Source organism: Eucalyptus grandis, chromosome 10 (assembly GCF_016545825.1).
Source record: "Eucalyptus grandis isolate ANBG69807.140 chromosome 10, ASM1654582v1, whole genome shotgun sequence".
NCBI classification, from domain to species: domain Eukaryota; kingdom Viridiplantae; phylum Streptophyta; class Magnoliopsida; order Myrtales; family Myrtaceae; genus Eucalyptus; species Eucalyptus grandis.
The window spans coordinates 23,442,018-23,465,643 of NC_052621.1; the positions used below are offsets into that span (position 1 = coordinate 23,442,018).

At 37.9% G+C, this 23,626-nt stretch overlaps 1 protein-coding gene across 1 annotated transcript; it reads right to left on the reverse strand.

The window, feature by feature from the left end:
• Positions 1-3,149: 3,149 nt before the first annotated feature.
• LOC120286145 (probable acyl-activating enzyme 18, peroxisomal) lies at positions 3,150-23,158 on the reverse strand. The gene is made up of 13 exons (XM_039303343.1): positions 23,024-23,158; positions 21,589-21,848; positions 20,788-20,989; positions 20,342-20,382; positions 19,908-20,036; positions 19,634-19,707; positions 19,332-19,552; positions 5,182-5,276; positions 4,879-5,095; positions 4,422-4,547; positions 4,169-4,267; positions 3,714-3,920; positions 3,150-3,467 (listed from the first exon to the last, which is right to left on the reverse strand). The coding sequence occupies exons 1-13, from the start codon at positions 23,117-23,119 to the stop codon at positions 3,354-3,356; spliced, it is 1,881 nt and encodes a 626-aa protein (XP_039159277.1). The 5' UTR covers positions 23,120-23,158; the 3' UTR covers positions 3,150-3,353.
• Positions 23,159-23,626: the final 468 nt, after the last annotated feature.

Consider the following 23,626-nt stretch of genomic DNA (forward strand, 5'->3'; position numbering starts at 1 on the left):
TCGGGACCGGGGGAATGGCGGCGGGTGGAGAGGTGTGGCGCTGGAGCGATGCCCGAGCTCGCGCGTCGGCGCGGGGGAGGGACGGGCGGCTGTTCGACCGGGCGGGTCGACCCGGCGGTCCGGGCCGAGACGTGCCGGGTCAAGCTGGGGGGGGCGGAGTACGAAGGGGGGTGGCAGGAGTTCTATGTGGCGGAGGGGCAAAACAAGAAATTGGAGAGGATCAACGTGCCCAACAAGTTCTCGAGTTCGCGCAGACTGGGTGCCGCGTCGAAGTCTAGAGCTATGAAGCACCAATACTTTTCAAGAGTTTTCGTGTCGTATTGTGTCGGACACTTCGACACGTGTCCGACATTCTCGGACACTTCGACATGTGTCCGACATTCTTGGACATTTAATCAACACGTGTCGAAAAATTTGAAACTTGGTCAATTTTCCCAACACTCGAGTCAGAATTCCGACATACGAGTTTGAATTCCGACATACGAGTTTTTGACATGTATTTCCAATATTGAGGTACATCTTAAAAATTCTCAATAAATGAAAGGTCAAAATGTATAAATGTGAAAAAATAAAATAGAATAATAAAAATAATAAATTAAGAAAGAATAAAAACTTAGTATTCTCTTTTCTTTTGACTCTCACTTCCTGTAATACACAATTCATCCCTAAAGTTTGTTTTTCTCCTCTTCGACATATTTTAACATTCGAGATCAGGATGTGGATTGCTTGTTTTTCTTCAAGTTTTATGAATTATTAGGATAGAGTTGAATTTGTCAAATTGAAATAATTAATGCTATTAATAAATTGCGGATTAATGTTTTTAGTATAAATTCATTCTAGACTTATTTATTTATTTATTCACGATTTTGAATCAAATTAATTTGATTGAAATAAACATAAAAATGATAATCTATTATGTATATATAAAAATATATATTTAATATCCATTGTGTCCCAACGTGTCAAAATTCTCTGTTCTTTTAGAAACAACGTATTAACATATCGTGTCGTGTCATGGCACGTGTCGCATATTACGTGTCGCGTGTCGCGTGTCGGTATTGGTGTTACTTAGGTCTAAAACAGGGAAAAAGGAGATCCTTTCCAAAAATGGAAACGGGCGTTTTTATGTTCGGAGCGTGCAGTTTCAGTCACCGTCCGAATTGAGATATTTTCGCCTTTTACCTTTTTTGGTGCTCGTCTTTTTCTTTTTCTTTTTTGAGAAACGTCTAGAGATGGGATTTTGCTTGTATACGGTTGTAGGTACGGCTTGTCTTTCAGCCAAAGCCGGGAAACACACCCAGTTTGGTCAGTTGTTTCCTGAGTTTCTGATGATGATGCCTGAAGGTGTTGTGTACAAGCTTGAGCAATGTAATTATGTGTACTAAGCACCTTTTCTTTCTTAATAAGAGTCTGTTTGGCGACTTGGATAAAGGATCCTATGTAGATGGGGTTATACGCAGATTTAGTTCGGATGGAAACATGAATAATCCACCCTGATTCTTTGTGTTTACTCAATAGTACTCGCCACGATGATTAAGGTAAGTTCCTTTTTTTTTAAAATTTTTTTCATCAAGATCGAGGCAAATTCTAGTTGGTGATTATTTTCACCTTCGTTGAATTATGTCTGTTTTAATCCAATCCGATTCTGTGTTAGTCAGGATTCAAAAGGTTAGGTGTATATTTATTATCCAAAGTCACCCATCATACAAAGAAATAGAAATTATTCAAGTCTTTAAGTTGGGTTTTTTTTTTTTTCTCTAAATGCCCTGATCCACACCTGTTGAAGAAGTTTTCGAGCCCTTACGGCTTAGGTGGGCTCTAGGGTTGCAAGACCCATGATCAGATCATTTGATTCCATCAATTTAAGATGTTCAATACAATATTAAATTCAAAATAAACTATAAGAAGCAAAAGATAAGCCAAAAAGTAAGAGTACAACTTGCTCCAATATTATACCTATACCGGTATCCAAATTCAAGACAGTATTTGGGACGGGTTATGTCCCAAACCTATCCCATCAGCCATATATTATTTCCCAAATTGGCTACCTGTTTTAACATAGTAGCTCAAACCAGGCCCGCCTCACCTAAGTAGTCAAGTCCCATCTACTTCACCTCATTAACAAAGATGGTGTTCTTATTGAACATACCGAGAAATCTGTATGGTGTTTGTTTCGTAAGAAGAAGAACACCCAATAGCCTCGTGCCATCTTTTCTCCTCATCTATCAATGAGTTGGAGGCTTACTTGACAATCAACTACTCTTAAGTACATTAAAAATAAGCTTGACATTTTTCGGTTTTTTCCACCGTCACTCGTGACTTAATTGACCTCACCGGTGTCTAGGATATTGACAGTCTGTGGTTAATACTAGCCAATAGATTATGGAGAACAATCAACGCAGTGATCACGCAATTTCTCAATTCAACGTTTTTCACTGAAGTTTTTAGCCTTTCGTGGATAAAAACGGGCCCTAATCGGGCCCCCGATCGGCCCAGCCGGCATGTGGGTAGGCGTGGCCGCCCGATGGCTAGCGCTTTCACTTCTCGTCAGCACTATCTTGTCGCCGCCGGTCACTTTCTTCCGCACTCTTCCGCTCCAATAATGCCACAACCAAACGTTGAAAAGAACACGCGTAATGAGCGAGGTTTCCGCATGGCAACAAAGACAGAATGCGACAACGACGATGGTCCCTAATGCGATTTCCCGCACGTCCCCGTCATTCGTTTCGTCTTCCAATCACGGTCACACCGAGCACACAGGAACAGTTCGGATATAAGGGCATCGATGATTCAAATCTCGAACGGCCTAAACGTGAGTCGTCGAAGGTCGACGGCTTGGTGGGTCCATTACGGTGCGTGGTTTACGAACATATGGACGATGCTTCATGAACATGTGCGTCGTTTACCGGAGAGTTTCTGAATCTTTCGTTTCGTCTTTGACCTTTACGAACATGTGGATGATACTTCATGGAAAGTGAACTTGATCGTGAGTGTCTGCCCATGAATCATGCCTCGTTCAGATGATGTTTTGGTAGGGTGACTGTGCTGCAATAAACTGCTTTACTCATGTGACGTGGAAAGTATCCTGAGCACTCCCTTAACAAAACTCAGCGAGGAAAAACTTCACACCCAAATCAACTTCAACTCGATTCCCAAACAACATCATGTCATCATTATTGAAAAGACAAGTGTTCTGAATTCCAACCGGATAGTGCTTCTTATTCCAACTAATAATTCTCACAGATTTCCTTCAACCCAATTTATATCTCACAAGCAGGAAGTTAGAATCTAGAATCGGAACCTGCACATCGACAGTCGCAGCAAGAATATGGGACAATACTTCCCAGTTGCCTCTACAGCTCACTCTGCGCAGAGAGCTGCTGTCGCATCTGATCCCTCAACACCCTCCTCAGTAGCTTGTTAGAAGCCGTTCGAGGGAACTCAGCGACAATCTTGACAGAGCTTACCTGTCAATCAATTGAGACATTCCAGTTAGCGATCCTCATGCATGTTCAGATGAAACAAATGCGTTGGACCAAAGATTTTCGAGATAATCTTCCGCTTGTTGAATTCTTTTTTCATCATATTCAATTTTAACAATAAAGTCGTGACCCTTCATTGAGTTCGACCTTAATTTTTACTTCACAAAAAGCAAAGCATGAGCGGCGTCAAAATGCACTTATGCATCAGCATTTACATCTCAAGGATTAAACCTTGAACAAAGGGTTGAGGTTTCGCTGGATGGCTTTTGAGAATTTCATCTTCAGATCATTCGGTTCAGCCTTACACCCCTTCTTGAGCACCACGAGGACAACCAACTGTTCTGGACCGCCGGTTGGTGGCGCTAGACTTATTGCGGCAGTCTCTAGTATAGATTCATCTGCTCTATCACAGACCCACTCAATCTCAACAGAACTAGTCTGCAATACCAATTGGTCCGCATTAGAAGAGGAAAACAAATTTGTAGACCCATAAAGCAGCATAAGTAAAAAGTTTTAGGTGGAAGCTGTAACATTCTTTTGACACAGGAGAACCATATCAAAGCTTGTAGCTACTTTGCCTTCCACCGCTATACCACATATCGCCAGCATATAGAATTTAGTACAACAGCAAAGTTCTGAAGTACTTTCAGACGTCTTTATAAAGAGTGAAATTTGAAGCGTCGTACCTTAATGCCACCAAGGTTCATTGTGTCATCAGCCCTCCCTTGTACGATATAGTACCCTCCAACAGTTCTCTTAATGATGTCTCCATGTCTCCTCAGTTGCTGGAAGTTCGTTTGAATTTTCCAGGTCATGTTTCTTCCATCAATCTACTAAGTTTACTAAGCATAAATTTCCAGTAGCGACAAAACATCCGTATCCAGAGAAGGAAAATGGAATGAGTAAGCCGCGAGTATTCCACGAATTAACATGGCATACCACCCCTTTGTATGTCGGCATTCCCTTGAAGTAAACTTCTTCATGATCAGCATTGAGCAGCCTATCAGTTGCGCCCATGTAAACAGGGAACAGTCCCACTTCGCCAACACAAGGTTGATCATCTGGCTGTAAGCAGTGAGACAGGAAATTAATTATGTACCATAGAAGGGATTGACTGGTTTGTCAAAATATGTTATTCCTAAAATTTATCATCTGAAGCAGGTTCCACAAGCAGTTTCCAGCAGCCCTGTGGAACCTGCAATTAAGATTACTCAGTGAAGAGCCATGATTGGTGAAATACCCATGTCCACGCCCTGAGAAATTTGTTTGAGTACTACAGTAAAGAGCTAAATGGGATGGTCTTCATACTAAATTCAATTAGCTTCTACTAAGGCTTATAAACACTGTTGGTGCGCATCCCTCAACAGAGAACCTCCTTTACTAGAGAGAATCTTACACGAGGGGCTCCATAGTCGTCCAGGATGACAAATCCGGTTGTCATGGAAGCATTGCTAAATGCTCCGAAAGCTTGAGGCTGCAGATGATTTCCTTGAATGTAAGATGATGCAAGCTCCGTGCCGCCACAACACTCTATAACGGGGCTATAGAAGGACTTGGAAGAAAGCCAGAGGTCGTCGTCGATATTGGATGTTTCCCCTGTGGAGCCAAATGACCTGAACCACCATTCATAATCTTGTTACTTCTTTACAAAACACTTTGATGATCATGTGACCAATTTGATGAAAAGAAGAAAGAAAACCTGATCTTTGTCCAATCGAGGCCTTCCATACACTGCGTGCTCTTCCATGGTTTTACTAAGCTTGGTACTGTGCCCAAAATGGTCACTCCTGCATCCTGAAATAGATGCAGGAACAGGAGAGAAAGTCTGGTTAACAACTTTATAAGTGCCATCTGTCAGCGCCCAACAACAAGAATTGATCCAAAGATACTAGAATTGCCTATAAAAGCTGGCGTTTACCGCGCATTGCGCTGCTGTCATACAAAAATATAATTAAAAATGGAGTATGAAATATTTTAGCATCAATATAACATTATTATTATTACAAAATCATGTAAGCTGAGAAAACTATTGAGAAAACTCCTATCAAGTTTTGAAGTTGACAAAACTTTATTGTTCTCATTCTTATTCTGAATAATAGTAGACTTCTGAAGTTATATCGCAGATTCTTGTCAAAATCTATTCATTCCAAAAGTCTTTTCCACTTTAACGCAATCCAAATTGAAACCAAGTTCAAAACGAAGATATAATCAAACTCAGATTTATTGATCTTGCGATAAGGATACTAATAGGGATTTATTCTTTAATATCTAGCTCTCTAACAAACAATCTCACTTATCATTTATAAATACATTGATGGAATCAATCACAAATTGATGAAATCAATATTGAAGACAAGTTCCTTTTTAGGAAGCATTTACTTATGAAAACCTAGATTCTAATTATATGGGTGACCATAATCAACGAATTTTTATCTCAATCTTCCAACGGTTACAAGATTTTCTTAATCGATTTTGTTCAACGAATTAATTGGAAGAAATTCCTTTAGAAAATGCCAACGACTAGTGAGGCATGTAGGAGTATTTAAGGAGGTTATCCAATCTATTTGAGGTAGTGCGTGAAAATTGAAATTTCAAAGTCTAAAGTCTTTCCAATCACTTGTTCTTTAACGACATCTCTTACAAATTGTATTCAAGAGAGAAAATCACAAGAAGAGTGGCTTGGTGAGGGAAAATAAATTTTCACTAAGTGTTTGCACTCAAAATATTGTACTTTTCTGTTGATACTATAGTGAATTCCAGTCATAAGGTTGCTAATATAAGAGAGTGGACGTAGGCTTAATCTAAGCCGAATCACAATAAATCTCACGTGTAATTATTTCTTTCCCTGAACTCTTTTTAGTTTTATCTGTTGCACATTTTTTAAGTATTGCAAAAGTCTATTCCATCACTTATCTGATTTTGAATTTTCACCAGAAGTCTAGTGGCTTATTTATCAGACTCTGATCTTTATTCAGACTTTGCTCACAACTTATTTTATTCTCCATTTATTTGTCAAGGTTTATTTTAAACACATATTCATCATCCTTTAGGTGTTTGTACTAGCATTATCAATCGGTATTAGAGCCTTATGCTCTTCTGTTGAAGTGTTTATACTTATGAACTAAAGATCTTCTATGGCTAGTTGTTTAGCACCAGGACTCGTGGAGGAGCAGAGCAATACCGAGCTACCTTATTTTGATGAAAAAAATATAGTGTGTGGAAGAATAAAATAAAGGCATTCCTGAGATCTAGAGATCCTCTGAAATGAGATGTTGTATAAAGAGGAATCAACCTAAAGGCAACTTCAACATCTGACAAGGGAATAAGTCTTAGATAAGGATGTTGAAGAATCCAACCAAGCAAAAATTACCAAGAGATAGGCTCTTGATGCAAAAGTCATCTATTCTTATTATGTGCCTTGTCTCCTACTGAATATAATAGAATTTCTTCATGTGCAATAGCTAAAGAAGTCCGAGATAGACTTCATGTCACTATGAATGAATAGATCGTGTAAATGAGACAAAAATAAATAACTTACTTGGCCAATATGAATCCTTTAGAATGAAGACTGGAGAGTCTATTAGAGATATGTTCAGTTGATTTACAGAAATTGTAAATGGGTTGGCATATCAAGGTCAACCAATTTCTGCTCCAATGAAGATCAACTAATTTATGTGAGAACTCTTAAAGGATTGGAACCATGTGAAAATATCAATTCGGGAGACATAAAAATTATGCCTCTTTCTGTTGACAAGCTGATAGGCACTCTTAAATCATATGAAGTAGAATAGATCAATGATAAAGAGGATCCAAAAGGTAAGAAGTTAATAGCGCTTAAATCTAATTCTAATTATGATGATACAGACACAGACAATGATATGGACGACGAGGAGCTGGCTCTCATGATAAAGAAATTCAGGAAATTGAATAGGAAAGGAAGAATATTGAACTGGAAAAAGCAAAGCAAGCAAAATTCCATAAAATATTAATGGAAGATGTTGAATCTAGCAAGGATGTGATATGCTTTGAGTGCAAGAAGAAGGGACACATCAAGTCTAACTGTCCTTTGCTGAAAAAGAAAAAAAAGGAAAGTATGAAAAATACAAGAAAGCTCTAAAAGCATAAACTTGGAGTGACACAGAATGTGAGGAAAGTGAAGAGGAGTTTGCAAATATCTGTTTGATGGCTCACTTAGAATCAGACTTAGAATTAAAGTCGGACTCAGACTTAGACACAATCAAAATCTGACAAGTAAATCAAGGTAAGTCACTTAGAAATTCCTATTAAAGTTTCTAAGTATGTAGATGAACTTTGCTTGAACTTCAAATCAACTCTTAAAAGGATTTCCGAATTAAAGAAGGAAAAATCAAAATTCAAGCAACATGATAATTCTTGGAGAGAAAAGTTTGAGAATCTGAAAAAGGATTTTGATGATTTGAAAGAAAATACTAATTCTCTTTCAAGAGAAAATGAATGTTTGAAAAATGAGATTTCAGATATTTTTACAAAGTTCTCCAAATGATCAAAAACTTTAGAGATAATTCATTCAACTCAAATACCCTATTATAACAAATCTTGTTTGGGTATGAATAAAGAAAGTACTCTTTTAATCAATTTTCCTAAAATCAATGAGAAACTTAGACAAAGACCTCCAAAATCTTTTTACAAAAATCATTTTCAATTTTTTTTTTGTAAAATTTGTTGGTTGGAGTGCTCTTAAATGTTCTAAATGTAATAACTTAGAACATTTTGAGAATGAATGTCCTAAAGTCTGGAGACCTGTTAAAAAAGATTGGACAAAGGCTATTTTTAAAACTAACTTGCTAGGACCCAAAAAAACTTGGGTACCAAAGAAAGTTTGAGAATTTATTTATTTATTTTTTTTTTACTGCAGATTATTGTTAAGAGGAAAAGTAAATGGTACTTGGACAATGGTTGTTCTGGACATATTACTGGAGATTCAAGCAGTCTCATAAAACTAGAAAAACAAAGAGGAGGAAATGTTTCTGTTGATGGGAACAACAAAAGAAAAATTATTGGACATGGAACAGTGAGGATTGAAAATTTGATCATCAACAATGTATCCCTGGTGAAATGTTTGAACTACAACATTCTAAGCATAAGCCAGCTATGTGATACAGGACTCAGAATCAATTTATAAGAAGATATCTATTTTGGAGTTAGTCAAGCTTCTCTCAAACTTTCACTTAGCGAAGATATGGCAATATTTATCTTTTAGACATAAGTCCAGAGAGTTCTCAATGTCTTATCTCAATTCAAGATGAAGTAAATATATGGCATTGTAAGCTTGGACACGTGAGTATGAAACAAATTGATATACTATCGTCTAAGAAGCTGATTCGTGATCTTCCCAAAATGATGTATCATAAGTCTAAGTTGTGTACTCCATATATCTTGGAAAAACAGGTCAAGAGCTCATTTAAACCTATAAATCGTGTTTCCACTAATCACGTATTGCAGCTTCTTCACATAGATCTCTTCGGACCAATCAGAATTCAAAACATTGGTGGTAAAAAGTACTTTTTGGTAGTTGTGGATGATTATTCAAGATTTACATGGGTTTTCTTCTTGGCAAATAAAACAGAAACATTCTCATATTTTTCAAAATTTGCTAAGAAGGTTTAGAATGAGAAAGGTTATGCCATTGCCGATATAAAGACTGATTATGGGAGAGAATTTGAAAATCAAGACTTTGCAAATTTTTATGACGAGAATGGTCCACAACATGTTTTCTCCTCTCCTTACTCTCCAAAACAAAATGAAGTTATAGAAAGGAAAAATAGGTCTTTATAGGAGATGGTCAGAATTATGCTAATTGAAAGTAGAGTCTCTTCTCTTTTTTGGACAGAAGCAATTTTTACTGCATGTTATATAATTAATAGAGTATTTTTAAAGCCCATCCTAGAGAAAACTCCCTGTGAAGTTTACAAAGGGAAAAAACCAAATATCTCTTATTTTCATGCGTTTTGTTGCAAGTGTTTTATTTTGAAGAATAGAAATGATCGGCTCGGGAAATTTGAAGAAAGATCGAATGAATGAAAATTTCTTGACTATTCTACTTCAAGCAAAGCTTATAGGGTCTTCAACAAGAGTACACAGATTGTCGAAGAATCAATGAATGTCAGATTTCAAGAAAATGTCTAGAACCAACAAGACCAGATTCAACTTGAAGAATCTGAGCTAGTTTCAGACTTAATGAAGTCTGATTCCCCCGAGGAACCTCAGCCTTCTTGTGATTAAAGTCAAGCAGAAGAAAAATTATAAGAATCAAAGAAAACAGATGTTCAACAAACCCTTGCAGACAATGACAAATTCAGCAATAACTGAAAACACAAATGAATCTATCATAAAGATCTCATCATTGGCAATATAGAAGAATGGATTTGTTGACACCTAATTTTTAGTCGATACATCATTAAAAAAAGATAAGTCCAAATTTTGTTACGGGTTTTACGAAATTCGTAAATCGACCTTGCATGTTATGAAAATTATAATATTATAATATATATATATATATATATAGAGAGAGAGAGAGAGAGAGAGAGAGAGAGAGAGAGAGAGAGAGAACCCCAATTAGTTCACAATTGATCATTGCCGTTTACTAATAATGCATCGTGGCCATTAAAAAAAGGCATGTGCTCAATTAGAGGAGTTTTTAGCAATTTTAACAAAACAATTAACTGGGAGGATCAAATCCTAGTCCTTAGATTAATCCAATGGCTAAGATTTGATCTTGATTTAGACTATATAATAAATTTTCCCTCCAAAATTGAAAAGGGGGCCATTTCTCGAGATCCACTTTCTCTCTCTTGGAAAACTGTTTCTCTCTCTCTGCTAAACAGCTAAACCGTCTCTCTCTCTCTCTCTCTCGCTGATTCTCCCACTGCAACCGAGAGAAGCAAGCGGCAACTCCCCTCACTAGATAGAGCTCCCCTTTCCTCCATCCCTCTCGATCTCGCTCCCGCCTCCGGCATTTCTCTGATCACCTGACCGCGCCCCTTTCCCCTCGCGGCGGTCGTTGGCAGACGACAAAACCGAGGCAGCCGCGCTTCCTACAACGGAGGCCGCCATCCTCACAGCGGCTGCTCCTCGCCGCGATCCTGATGTTCGACCTCACCATGCTGGTCTTCTTCGCACTTGGCGTGTTCTCGTTCCCGAACAGTGGTGGCTCCTCCTCCGTTACTCCACTCCAATAGACGAAGAAGCTGTGGTCGGCAGATTCGCGTCGTCGGAGCTTAATTTTTCCAGATCTGATAATCCTCTCGACACTCCGAAAATGCTATAGTGGTCTGGCGTGTGTTTGATTGAGCTCAAATCACTCGAATCGCACAAAAGGTAACTATCGACTGCTCGAGCTCGATGAAGCAAGGTTGTTCTAGACAACTGGGGCTAGAGCTCACCCTAGGGTTCTAATTCTGCAATTTCAACACGTTTAAGATGTTATAATGGCCTTAGGATAGCTTAGGATGAGCTTGATTGGCCTAAGCATGCTTGATTGATTGAATATGCTTGTTCTGCAAAAATCATGTCTCTGTGGCAGATCTGAGAAATGCTGTGCTATAAACTCATTATTATTGTTTTTTTGTGTTCAATGTCTTCACGAGAGTTGAAGAAGACTCGAAGACCATTCCAACGACCCATAGAACGTTCCGATCTGGTTTCGTTTACTACCTGAAAATAGCTCAGCATTTAGTGCATGTTTCTGGAAAAATGTTGTGTTCTGACTTGTTCTCTGTTTCGAATGACCTTCTGTGCAAATAACTTGATACGAGCTGGTTGCTGTGGTTTTCTGTGTTCAAAGTCTTCATGAAGGCCGAAGACGGTTTAAATATATTTCCAATGAGTTATAGAATGCCTTGATCGGACCTCATTTGATATGGTTTTTTCATGTCCAAAGTCCAGTCCAGAATCTGTCAATTTGCAATTTTCGGATGATTGGATGACTGATCTGTGCAAATGGCTTGATATCAGCTTGTAAATGTAATTTTCTGTGTTCGAAGTCTTCATGAAAGTTATACTTCATGGGCTTTTCAATAATATAAATTTTGCACCGATTGACATCCATTTTTCCTATCAATTTCATGTCTGAAGTTCTACTATGTTCTATGATATTGATGGAATCTTGTATTTTGGACAATCCGATATGTTTCACAATTTTGTGTGCAATTTTGTTGATTGAATTGGACTAGAGTATCTTCATGAGATTTAACCCTAACATTCAGACCAAGTTGCATAAAAAAAATTGGAATTTTCTTACATCATATAGATAGGATTGATCACAATTGATTCTGGTCTGTGCTAGTGTTTCTATTACTGATCTGACTTCCAAGAGGAATGTCTTCGATTGAGCTTATTAATGAACAAATTTGTAGAATATGCCTTCTAGACATACTTAGAGAACATCATAAGCTTTGTGATGATGTATGGCATGTCTCATTTGAGGATCATTTACTATGTAAAAACCATGCATCAAGTTGATATGTCGCAACTGAAATTGTCATGCATTTTGCTCCTAATGACAAGTCACATATCAGTGTTAATGAATTTGTGTGATCTTTTGCACATGGATTTAGGGTTACATGTCTTAATCAAACTTGTTCTTTACATTTAGCCCTACGTCATGTTCAAATTTCATAATTTTCATACATTGATTAGGTGGCTTAACAAGACAGTTATCATGCATCATTTTCTGATTTGCTTATGATTGATTTGCATGCTTTAGAGATTGTTGATTTTTGGCCATGAATTTGACCTTACTTGAACCCGGCATCTCTTAAAAAGTCTTAGGGCACGTCTTAATATTTCTAATGACACTGATTTTGCATTATTGTCATGCCATTTGTCCCATTTTCCAATTTTTGCAAAGTTGGCATTGAAATCTGCTATGAGTGAAATTCGGAATGCTTTTCTGCCCTTGTTGAGTCAGACCTCTTATTATTTTTACATGGATTTTTCCCTAAGGATTTTGCAATCAACTCCTTAATGAAATTTTTTTATCTTTCTCATGACTATGTCATGATGAAATTTTAGAATTTTTGGACATTGTCTACTAGGACAAGTTGTTGTTGATTTGTCATGATGTCTTGCTGTCCTGTTATGTTCCTGATGTGTTGTTTTGTGTTCTTGAATTTTTATAAATTTGTGTGTAACCCATCTTAGGAAACTTCATTCATGAAAGTTGTTCCTCATAGTGTGCTTGATGTTCCATGCTTTTCTTAGAGCCAATTATCCATGGGCTCTACCCCAATTGCTTTGATCTTATGTGTGACGTTTGATGATTTCTGTTGTGATTCTTTGTTATGATTTCATTCTAGGATTTCTTTTAGAATATCTTGCATGCTGAATTGAGATTACTTGTCTTTATGAAAGTCGTTTTGATGTGTATGCTTGTTTCTTTCCATTGTATGCACATAGTTATAAGTTTCTTAGGTTATGATTAGATTAGAACCCCGAAGATGAAGAAAGCGTGAGGACGGTGGAGGTCGATGTCCATTACGACCATTATTATATAATATTCATTTTCCCGACATATGTCTCGAGTTCCATTTGTTGTGTAAAACCCGACGAGTTGCGGGTTTTCTTTTTTTTTTTTTTTAAGTGTGTTCTCTTTTATACTTTTAGGATTGCATGATAGGTTTATTGCTTTCCTTGATTGTTTACTTGCTGTCTTGCAATTTCAATTTCATTGATTGTTTTCCTTTCTTGTTTTTTAAGAAATAGAATAGAATGAAAATGACCAACCATGCATGATCGCCTAGTTTAGGATTAATGATCCCGAAAATGTAAAAAGAAATGTATGGACATGTTAGGAAAACACAACATATTGTTTAGGTATCGAAAGGGCATTAATAGCAATATTAGCGTAACCCAAATCCCCGAACCTAGATATTTGGTTGTGTAGGAATCGAGGGAACACTCCCGACCCTCAATTGGGTTTTCTAGCCAACTCCCAAAATGAGGCTAGTGGCGACTCCCGTCTATATTTAGGTTGTCATAAACAACTAGATCGCATAAATAAACTCGTCGCGCGGGGTACGAGCTTGGGAGAGCTCGTAATCTTGTGAGGGAACTCTCGTGATCAAGTATCCCTAAACCCGACATTTCCCCATTTTGATTCGAGAGCGACAAGATCGGGTCGTGACAGGATTCGTACCAGATCCAAAGTAAAGGGAGACTCAAGTGCTCTAGCTCTTATTTTTGAAATAGAACCAAAGGGAGTATAAGAAACTTTATCTGATAAAAGCTAGATCAAAATAATAATGCAAAAAGAACTCAAACAATTCAGAATTAATGATGTTTGGGAGTTAGTTCCAAAACCAAAAGGAAAATCTGTGATTGGAACAAAATGAGTATTTAGAAACAAGATGGATGAAAAAGGTAAAATAACAAGAGATAAAGTAAGGATTATTGCAAACGGTTACACGCAATAGGAAGTAATAGATTGTGATGAGACATATACACCTATAGTCAGGTTAGAAACTATAAGATTATTGCTAGCATATGCATGTTTCCATGATTTTAGGTTATTCCAAATGGATATCAAGAGTGCATTCCTAAATGGGTTCATATAAGAAGAAGTCTATGTGGAACAATCACTAGGATTCGAAGATCCCAGAAAACTTGTCTACAAACTGAAGAAGGCTTTATACAGTCTGAAATAGGCACCTCGAGCTTGATATGAGAGACTGAGTAAGTTTCTGGTAAGCAATAGTTCCAAAGAATGAATGGTTGACACAACTTTGTTTATCAAAAGGGAAGAAAATGACTTTTTACTTGTTCAAATATATGTAGATGATATAATCTTTAGATCTTCTAATGAAAATTTGTGCAAGAAATTTTCAAAGTATATACAAGAAGAATTCAAAATGAGCATGATGGGTGAATTAACTTTCTTTCTGGGTATGCAAGTCAGACAATCAAAGAAAGATACCTTCATTTATCAAGAGAAATATGCTAGAGATGTTATCAAGAAGTTTGGAATGAAAAACTGTAAGAAGATTGAGACTCCCATGTCTAGTTCTTCCAAACTCGACAAGAATGAAAATGGAAAGAAAGTAGACCAAAAGACATACAAAAGCATAATTGGTTCTCTTCTCTACCTTACTGCTTCACGACTTTTATTCAGTGTGTGTATGTGTGCTAGATTCTAAGCTAATCCTAGAGAATCTCATCTTAGTGTTGTCAAACATATTATCAAATATGTTGCAACGAGTCCAAAATTAGGTCTATGATATCCAAAAGAATGAGACTTTACATTACTTGGATACTCATATGTTGATTTAGCTTATTATAAAGTTGACAGGAAAAGTACTTTAGGAACATGCCAACTTTTGGGATCAATGTTAATGTCCTGGTTCTTAAAGAAGCGGAACACTGTGGTACTCTCAACGGCAGAAGCAGAATATGTTGCTCTTAAAAGTTGCTGTTCACAAATTCTTTAGATCAGGCAACAATTAAAGGACTTTGGAATAGAAGAACCTTGCACTGAAATCAGATGTGACAACACAAGTGCGATCAATCTCACCAAAAATCTTATTCTTCATTCAAGGGCAAAGCGTATTGAAATTCGCCATCATTTCTTAAGAGACCATGTACAAAATGGCAAAATCAATGTTCAATTCATTGATTCGAAGAATCAACTGGCAGATATTTTCACCAAGCCATTGGAGAAATGATCATTCAAGTTCATAAGTGAAAAAATGAATATTACTCTTATATCTGATTAAAGTTTATGGACAAGCAAACTCATCAGTTCAACCTATGGTAGAAACATCCTTCTGAAAGCCCTTCCAAACTCAGATAGTTATATTTCAAATTTTGACGCGTAAAATTATTTCCTTCTTGAATAGGTATGATTATTCTCAAATTATTACTTGCCTTTGGAAATTGTTATATCTCTGCTGTTTTTTTGGAATTAATATTTCAAAATTATTGACGATTACTTTTAATTTAAAAAAAAAAAACGGAAGTTTTTCTTTGGTGCTTGGTCGTTGGCCTGGTTCATTTTCTTTTAAATAAAGTCTTCGATCCTTTTTCACTCAATCACTCTTGAACGTGTCATCAAAATCTTCCAAGTCCATTTCGACGTCTTATCGGAGGAAATTCTCTCGCATTACTAGTCGCAAGGCTCAATTTGTGCCTGATGATCCGACACACTTTGATCTCACCAGAGATGAATCACCTGAAAGCACGAATTGACCATCCGTGGAGGAAGAGGTTACTTAGGAAGCGACTCCTCTTTCCATAAGAAAGCCCAAGGTACATTTCAAACATTATGAATTTCTAAAAAAGGGAGGAAGTCCCATGGATTTCATAAGTTCATTCTTGAAAGAAAATGGCTATGGGAATGAAACTTTGTTCTTGAGGGGCATGGAAAACTTAGGGCTAGTAGAGGCTTGGAAAAGCGGAAAGGAATTTTGAAACTTTCCTGCTGATCCTCGTTTTGGTACAAAGGGTTAGACTAGGAGTAAAAGGGAAGATGATGATGAGAGGGTGTTCAAAAACTTCCAACCCAAAATGGGTGTTGCTACAAAAATCGCTGGAACAAAAGGGAAATTGTTTCGGTTGGAGGAACATAAGAAGGTCTACGCACAGATGCTAAACAGAGAGGTCATCAACCCTCGAACGCTAGATTTTGATTTTCTGGATTCCATCAAGGTGAATTTGCGAGAGAAATTTGCCATGCTTCAAATGAAAATGTTCTATGTAGAGTCATCTGATGTTTATTATGAATTGATTGTTTATTTCTATTCCAACATATCTGTTCTGGACCTTACTCATATTCAATTTATTGTGAGTGATAAAGTTTTTAATGTTGATATTAATTTGTTGGCTGATATTCTTGGAGTAGAAAGAAGTGGATTTTTGCCCATCAATGTGTCCAACGAAGAGGTTACCAAGTTTTTGGTGAAGGACAGAATTCCTAGGGGAAGCATTACTTACTCTAGGATGTCTACTTATAATATTTTACTCCACAAGATCGTCATCAACTGCATCAAACTCAAAACTGCTTCCAAAACTAATGTCTCCAGATTTGAGGCAAATATGATGTGGACCATTTGCAATGGAGTTGCTTTTTCACTCCTCACACAATTCTATTGCACATGCACAGAACTGTCATTAAGGGAAAGGGACAACTTTCGTATACAGCTTTGGTAACCAAACTTTTCCGATACTTTTAGATTCAACCGCCATCCAATTTTTGCTCCAGAACCATTCTTTCCATGCAAATTGAACTTAAAATGATCTAAAAAATGAGATTAAAAGATCTCTCCAGAGCCTTGAAACTTTTGAAGAAGGAATCTACTAGCAAAGTTAAGATAGAATCTATGGCTGTGAAGAAGCGTAAAGGGAAAAACATTGTCTCGTGCACTCCAAAAAGAAAAAGACATGTTCTTCTTCTACAGGATGAAGAAGAGAAAGATGAAGACGAGATTGTCTCTGATATTGTGGCAAACATTGCAATGCGAGATCCTCTTGGTGGCATAGCTGATTTTGAAGAAGAGGAAGAGGATGATAGCAAAAAGAACTTGAAGAAGAAAGTGAATAAGAGGAAATCGAGTGAAAGAGAATAAGGAGGATGACTCATATGATGAATAAGGAGATGCGAATCTAAACAAGGGATGGCATCATTTTGACAAGGAATGAGAAGATACAAGGGCAATTATTGCAGGAGATGCTGGAGAGAAGACCAAGGGAACTGGTCAACCAACCAGTGCTAGAAAAGGAGTGCAAGAAGGAGAATGAGTTTTTCCTCAAACTGAAGGTACTGTGACAGGGGGGGTAAGTGAAAAAAAAAACTCCTCTTACTAACTAGCCTATAGAACCAACTACAAGTGATGGAATCAACCGATCTCCTCTAGATGCTGAAGATATTTATGCATCTCATTTCCCTGAAGAATCTTCTAGGGGTAAGGACAAAGATGCTAATGTTCAGGGGGAGCACCAAATTTCACATGTTCAGGTCGATGTTCCTTCACTTTTGGATACTTCACCAGTACATTTTGCAAAAGTTAGTGCCCAAACTGAATCAGACTCAAACTATCCTTGGATAGTGCAACTCCTTTTGGAGATTAAGGCGCAGTAATATGGGATGGAGGTTGAAACCCAGAAGTTGCATGCTACTCTCGGTACTATCTCAGAATATTTCATTGGAAAGGTACAATCTCTTGATGATAAGGTTCAGAACATAAATCAACAGGCATCTCAAAATTTAGCAAAGGTTGAGACTATCTTCCATCAGTGCCTAACTAAGCTTGAGGAGACCGTGCAGACTTTGGAGGATTTCCGACTTGTTTGTGTTCCTAAGCAACCCTTATCATTTTCGAAACCAAATTTTTTTCTTTTTCTTTATGCTTGTTTATTTTTCTCATTTTTGCTGTTGACAAAAAGGGGGAGAGTTTTGCATATTTGAAGCTTTGACTGGTGCATGTTTGAGTTTTTCTATGCTTGTGTGAATGGTGTTCTTTTTATGCAAACTATTGGTTGGTGTGTTTTATGTGTGCAGACTATGTGTATTTTATGCAAACTTTTATTGTGCTTACTGTCCGTTATCTCTGTCAATTATCATGTGCTGTTAAAGTGTTATTTTGCATGATAACTTTCATATTATACTTAAATCTGCGTGAAAATTTTGTCACCATTAAAAATGGTGAGATTGTTGAGAAAACTCTCACAAAGTTTTGAAGTTGACAAAACTTTCTTATTCTTATTCTTATTCTAAAGAATATTAGACTTATTCGCAGACTCTTATCAAAGTCTATTCATTTAAGAAGTTTTTACCACTCTGACGCAATCCAGACTGAAAACAAGTCTAGAATGAAAATATAATCAGACTCAGATTTATTGATTTTACAACAAGGATTCAGTATGAATATAATAGGGATTTATTCTTTAATATCTGGCTCTCTGTCAAAGAATTTCACTTACCCTTTATAAATACATTGATGGAATCAATCACAAATTGATGAAATCAATCTTGAAGACAAGTTTCTTTTTGGGAAGCATCTACTTATGAAAATATAGATTCTGATTGTATAAGTGACCAGAATCAATGGATTTTCATCTTAATCTTCAAACGGCTACAAGATTTCCTTAATCGATTCTGTCCAACGGGTTGATTGGAAGAAATTTCTTTGGAAAATGCCAACGGCTAGTGAGGCATGGAGAAGTATTTAAGGAAGTCATTTAATCTATTTGAGATAGTGCGTGAAAATTGAAAGTCCAAGTTTGAAGCATTTCCAACCACTTATTCTTCAACAACAACTCTTACAAATTATATTCAAGAGTGAAAATCACAAGAAGAGTGACTTAATGAGAGAAAAGAAATCTTCTACTGAGTATTTGCTCTCGAAATATTGTACTTTTCTGCTGATACTATAGTGAATTCCAGCCAGAAGGCTGCCAACGTGGGAGAGTGGACGTAAGCTTAATATAAACAGAACCACTATAAATCTCATGTGCAATTTTTTTTTTCTTGTAACTCTTTTCAATTTTATCCTATTGCACCTTTTTTAAGTATCGCAAAAATCTATTCCATCACTTATTCGATTCTGAATTTTCACCGTAAGTCTGGTGGCTCATTTATCGACTCGATCTTTATTCGGACTTTGCTTGCAACTTATTTTATTCCATATTTATTTGTCAAGATTTATTTTAAACACCTATTCACCTACCTTTAGGTGTTCGTACTAGCATTATCAATAACAAAATCTAGTCTGCAACAATTTAGCATGGCCTTGTATATGTTTCCCCATGATAGGAGAAAACAAACGAAAATGGGTGATCCATGCAAAGTAAAAAGTAAACCGCAAGGACTGCAGGCCTCACCTGAACAAATTTTCCGAAATCACGTCCTAGTGGAGATCCATGGTAAAGAGCGAGAGTTGCACCAGCTAGAAAGCAAGAGTAGAGTGCAATCGGGCCCATGACCCACCCTAAGTTTGTAGGCCAGCAGAACACATCTCCAGCCCGAATATCTATATGAGCCCACGAATCAGCACCGCATCGGATAGGCGAGAGTTGAGTCCAGGGTATCGCTTTTGGTTCTCCTAATTATTCGCAAGAAGGAATTACATCTCAGAATTCTCAAAGTTAGTTGTAAACAAGGCGCTATCTTCAACTTACACTACCTGTAGTTCCGGAAGAAAAGAGAATATTTGTCACAGAGTCAGTGGTTTGGTAAAAGGCTGGGTAATAATGCCTTCTGCAGAAAGTAACAGAAATCACACTTCTGTGTGTCACATCTTGTCAACCGACACAAGTTCATGTTCATGACTACTCAGAGGACTTTCGAAATAGGGATGATGTTTTTTAAAAACTTCAAGGATAGCTAACAATAGGTTTTCTTGTCGACCTGCATACTCTTTTTGTGGAAATACTGGGCAATGCAAATGCTGGTGATACCTTGGAACATGATCCACTTGGGAAAGAAAAGCTTTCCATGACATGTCTTGCTCTCTCAACTTCACGCCCACGCTATCTCCAGCCACAGGAAGCACGATGGCTTTCACTGGATTAGCTTCCACAACTCGACTGCAAGGGCGGAGAAGAACACCCGCCGTTAGCTCAGTAACAGAACATCCACCTTCTAGCACTCTCTCTAGGGGACTTGAACTGTAAAGTACGGGTAAATTTACACAAGATAAGCAATTAATGTCAGAGTAAAGCCAAATATGACAAGTGAGATGATATGGCAGCTAAAACTCGTAAGGGAAAATATGGAACGAGACTGTCAGACAAGCTTGATCCGTTTCTTCTCCATTTTCATCTTTTTTATCCAATGGGTTCATTATCAAGAGAAAAGTCGCTACAAAGAAGAAATGAAGTGACCGATTTACCTATACAATGGAAACTTCCGGCCTCCTCTTTGTATAAAATCCTGAAACAGTTGAAGGACATGTAGTATTGCAATTAATTCATAGAAGAAGCATGAAATTCGTGCGAGCTGAAATTTTATGTGAAGCCTGCTTAAACAATACAGAAAAAACTTGAACCAGCTACCACTTGAAGGAAATAAAACTTATAAGGCGATACATTGACAAGTGAAAGCAAGCTTTTGGCTTAAAGACTAATAAAGCAATAGGGTCACATATATAGACCAACAGAATATTAAAGAGATTCCCACGGTTAAGTCATGCAATTCTGTAATGAAATCTCCTATATAAATATCAATAGGTGTAACTTCGTTATATGCTGTAACTACTTCCCTCTGCTTCAGCTCTTGTTAAAGTTGACACATCAGAACTCAGAAGTTCCAAGCAAAGTTACAGCATTTAGAGGTCACCTGAGTAAATATTCCTTTTGCCTTGGAAATGTGCAGACGGCTTGCAATTTCCCTGGGTGCGAAACTGTCAGCTATTGATACAACAACAGATCCTCCGAGTACTATTGCCAAATATATGATAACAGCATGGATCGTCATTGGCATGTCGATTGCAATCGCGTCTCCCTTTGAGAATGTCGCGTCCAGAGCATTTGCCACCAACCTGCTTGTATTTCTATTTCTGTTAGGAACAGCGAAGTGAAAATGGACCGGCAAGTTTTACTAGTTTACAAAGAGCAATAGTTCAACGGAGGTCAATGGCGCGAGGATAGTGGAGGCAATCTACTTGATTGGAAAAGGCTTCGAATCTGTTAATGTGGTTATTGCAGTCTCGTCATTGTTAAGCACAATGCTAAAAAAAGAACAGGAAAATGATTTGAAAAGTAAGGAGAGACCAATGGAGCTGGCATTTTTTGAAGATTTGAAACTACGTCACATTTCACATTGATTATGAATACAGCTCCAAATAGGCACACAAAATTTGAAGATGCACCTCCAAGTGCTGAGCAAATTCATTTTACCAAAGTTCTCGGACAATGAAATTACATCATCGAGGCTGTGTGAGCACTCGCATGAGTTTGATTGTCTGGGTAGAAGTGCAGTGTGCTTCAACAATTAGCATTTTGGGACAGGCATTGATTCCAAAACCATGATTTGATTTCATCGTCTGAGAACTTAGGTAAAAGGTAAGCGTGGCTTTTTGCAGGCATTGACCTCTCACGGGAGCAAAATTACGCTAGCATCAGAGGAAGAAGAGCATACATTACTTGTTCTCGAAGCTCTTTTAGTGTCATACGGTTAACATTCATGTGATCATAGCCTTCATCTCTCCATACTAAGGCTATGCTGTCATCCCCTCTCCTCTGTTGCTGTGAGGGCAATAAACAGCATTCAGCTATGTTGAATACTGCCCCCGGAAGCCACGTACCCCGGGGCTTTGATTTGTCGCTGGTGTCGAGAATGCAGCTCGGGGGACGACGAAATGAAAGCGAGAGTTCATTAAGAACTATCGACCAGTAGACCTGGAATCCATTAAAAGAATCCGATAAACTAGGAGCGTAGTAAGTACTTAGGAACTATGGAAATTTCTCAGTGGAGAACAAATTGAGTGGGCTCTTCCCAACTGTGTAGCACTGACACGGACATGCGACACGTGACATGACACGACATGACACACCGACTCATCATTCCTAAAAAAATAAGAAATTCCGACACGTTATATATATTAAATGAATATTTTTATTTTTAATTAATTTGATTCAAATTCATAATTAAATAAATAAGAAAAAAAGAGCACACAATGAACTTACACTAATAATATTAATAAATCTATTCATAGGAAATTTGAAAGACATAATTATAATTAATGTGTATTTATATTTGGGGACATATTTGTAACTCTAACAAAAATTATTGATTAAAATAATGACCAACAAAAAATTAAAATTAACTTATTTAAATAAATTTGTAATCTTTTACGATGACCAAAATTTATTATTATAATTCAATATTCAACACTTTTATTTTCCGAAATCACTTTATAACTTTTCTTATTTATTTTTCTGATTAAAAAAAGCCCCTGTGGTCTACTCCAACCCTCGCCCCCACATTTATTTCACTCTCTTTCCATCATTCCTTCCCCCTCCCCCCGTGGTGCCGCGTCACTTCTTTCTTGAAAATTGAACACCCACGCTCCCCTCTCTCCAAAAAGAAGAAATCACGGCAATGTCCTATCAAAATCTTATTTTTAATTTTTTGAGTTTCCCCCATCAAAAACCCTAGCGCTCGCTTCTCCTTATCCTCGCACGACCCTTCTCCTCTCAATCTCTTCTCTCAATCACTCGCCACCTCACCTCCGGTCTTTCCTCCTTCACAAGCCCAGCCTCACCGCCGGCCCTCCATCTCAGTTGCGGTCCTCTCTCTGGGTTGCCTTTGTCTCTACTCTTCCTCTAGCCCTCTCTCACCATCGTGGCCTCGCCGTTGCTCCCTCCCTTGCCATTGTTTTCTTCAACGATCCTCTCTTTCGGATACATGTGTCAAAACGTATCAAGAAGAGTTGATCATGTGTCGGAAAATCTCACACGTGTTGACTGCGTGTCCAAACGTGTCGGACACGTTGACACATGTCAGACATGACACAGAGGCTCCGGCAACGTGTCCGTGCTTCATAGCTTTCCAGTATACAAAACCGACTTACATCAGGATGCTCCACGGAGAATTTCTGAAAAAGGCTAAAGCTCGTTATGGGATCCTTGTATGATGACCCCAAAAGCTTTCTGCCATGCGATTCCATGAGGCGTCCCAAGTTTGTTTCTTTTGATTGGGACCTGTCAAGAAAGGAATACTGCATCGGTTTAGATTTGAACACAAAATGATTAAATTCACAGACAATTCCGAGAGCCACACATGAAAGCTTTGCAGAAAAATATTCGCCACAACCTCAGCCAATTATACATATTTAAAGTCTGCAAATGGCACGAGTAAGTCATCTGGAAGGAATTGAACGAAGAAATGCATCAATCCTGATTCACAACTAGCAACATTCATTGATTTCCCCTAGACAGAAATGCTATAAATTAGGGCCATTCGCATCGCTTCCCCTCGCTATGTGCAAAATACCGACCATCGCCTTTTTCACCGGCAGCGGCTTCCCAGGACAGACCCGCCTCCACCAGGTCATCCACGCCCACCTCGCCGATGCTCTTGGGATTGTCCATCTCCCTCTCGCTCTCTCTGGGCAACGAGCGTCAGTCGCTTGACACTTCATTAGAAGGCGCCATTGGGGTAGTAGGTGAGGGAA

Bases quoted from the DNA above. Each gene is read 5' to 3' on its own strand.
- LOC120286145 (XM_039303343.1), bottom strand. From the start codon at position 23,119: ATGGAATCGCATGGCAGAAAGCTTTTGGGGTCATCATACAAGGATCCC. The intron at 20,383-20,787 runs GTGACCTCTAAA...CAACTGTTTCAG, and splicing joins CAAAAGGAATATTTACTCAG to GATTTTATACAAAGAGGAGG. The intron at 4,268-4,421 runs GTATGCCATGTT...ACGAACTTCCAG, and splicing joins TGCCGACATACAAAGGGGTG to CAACTGAGGAGACATGGAGA.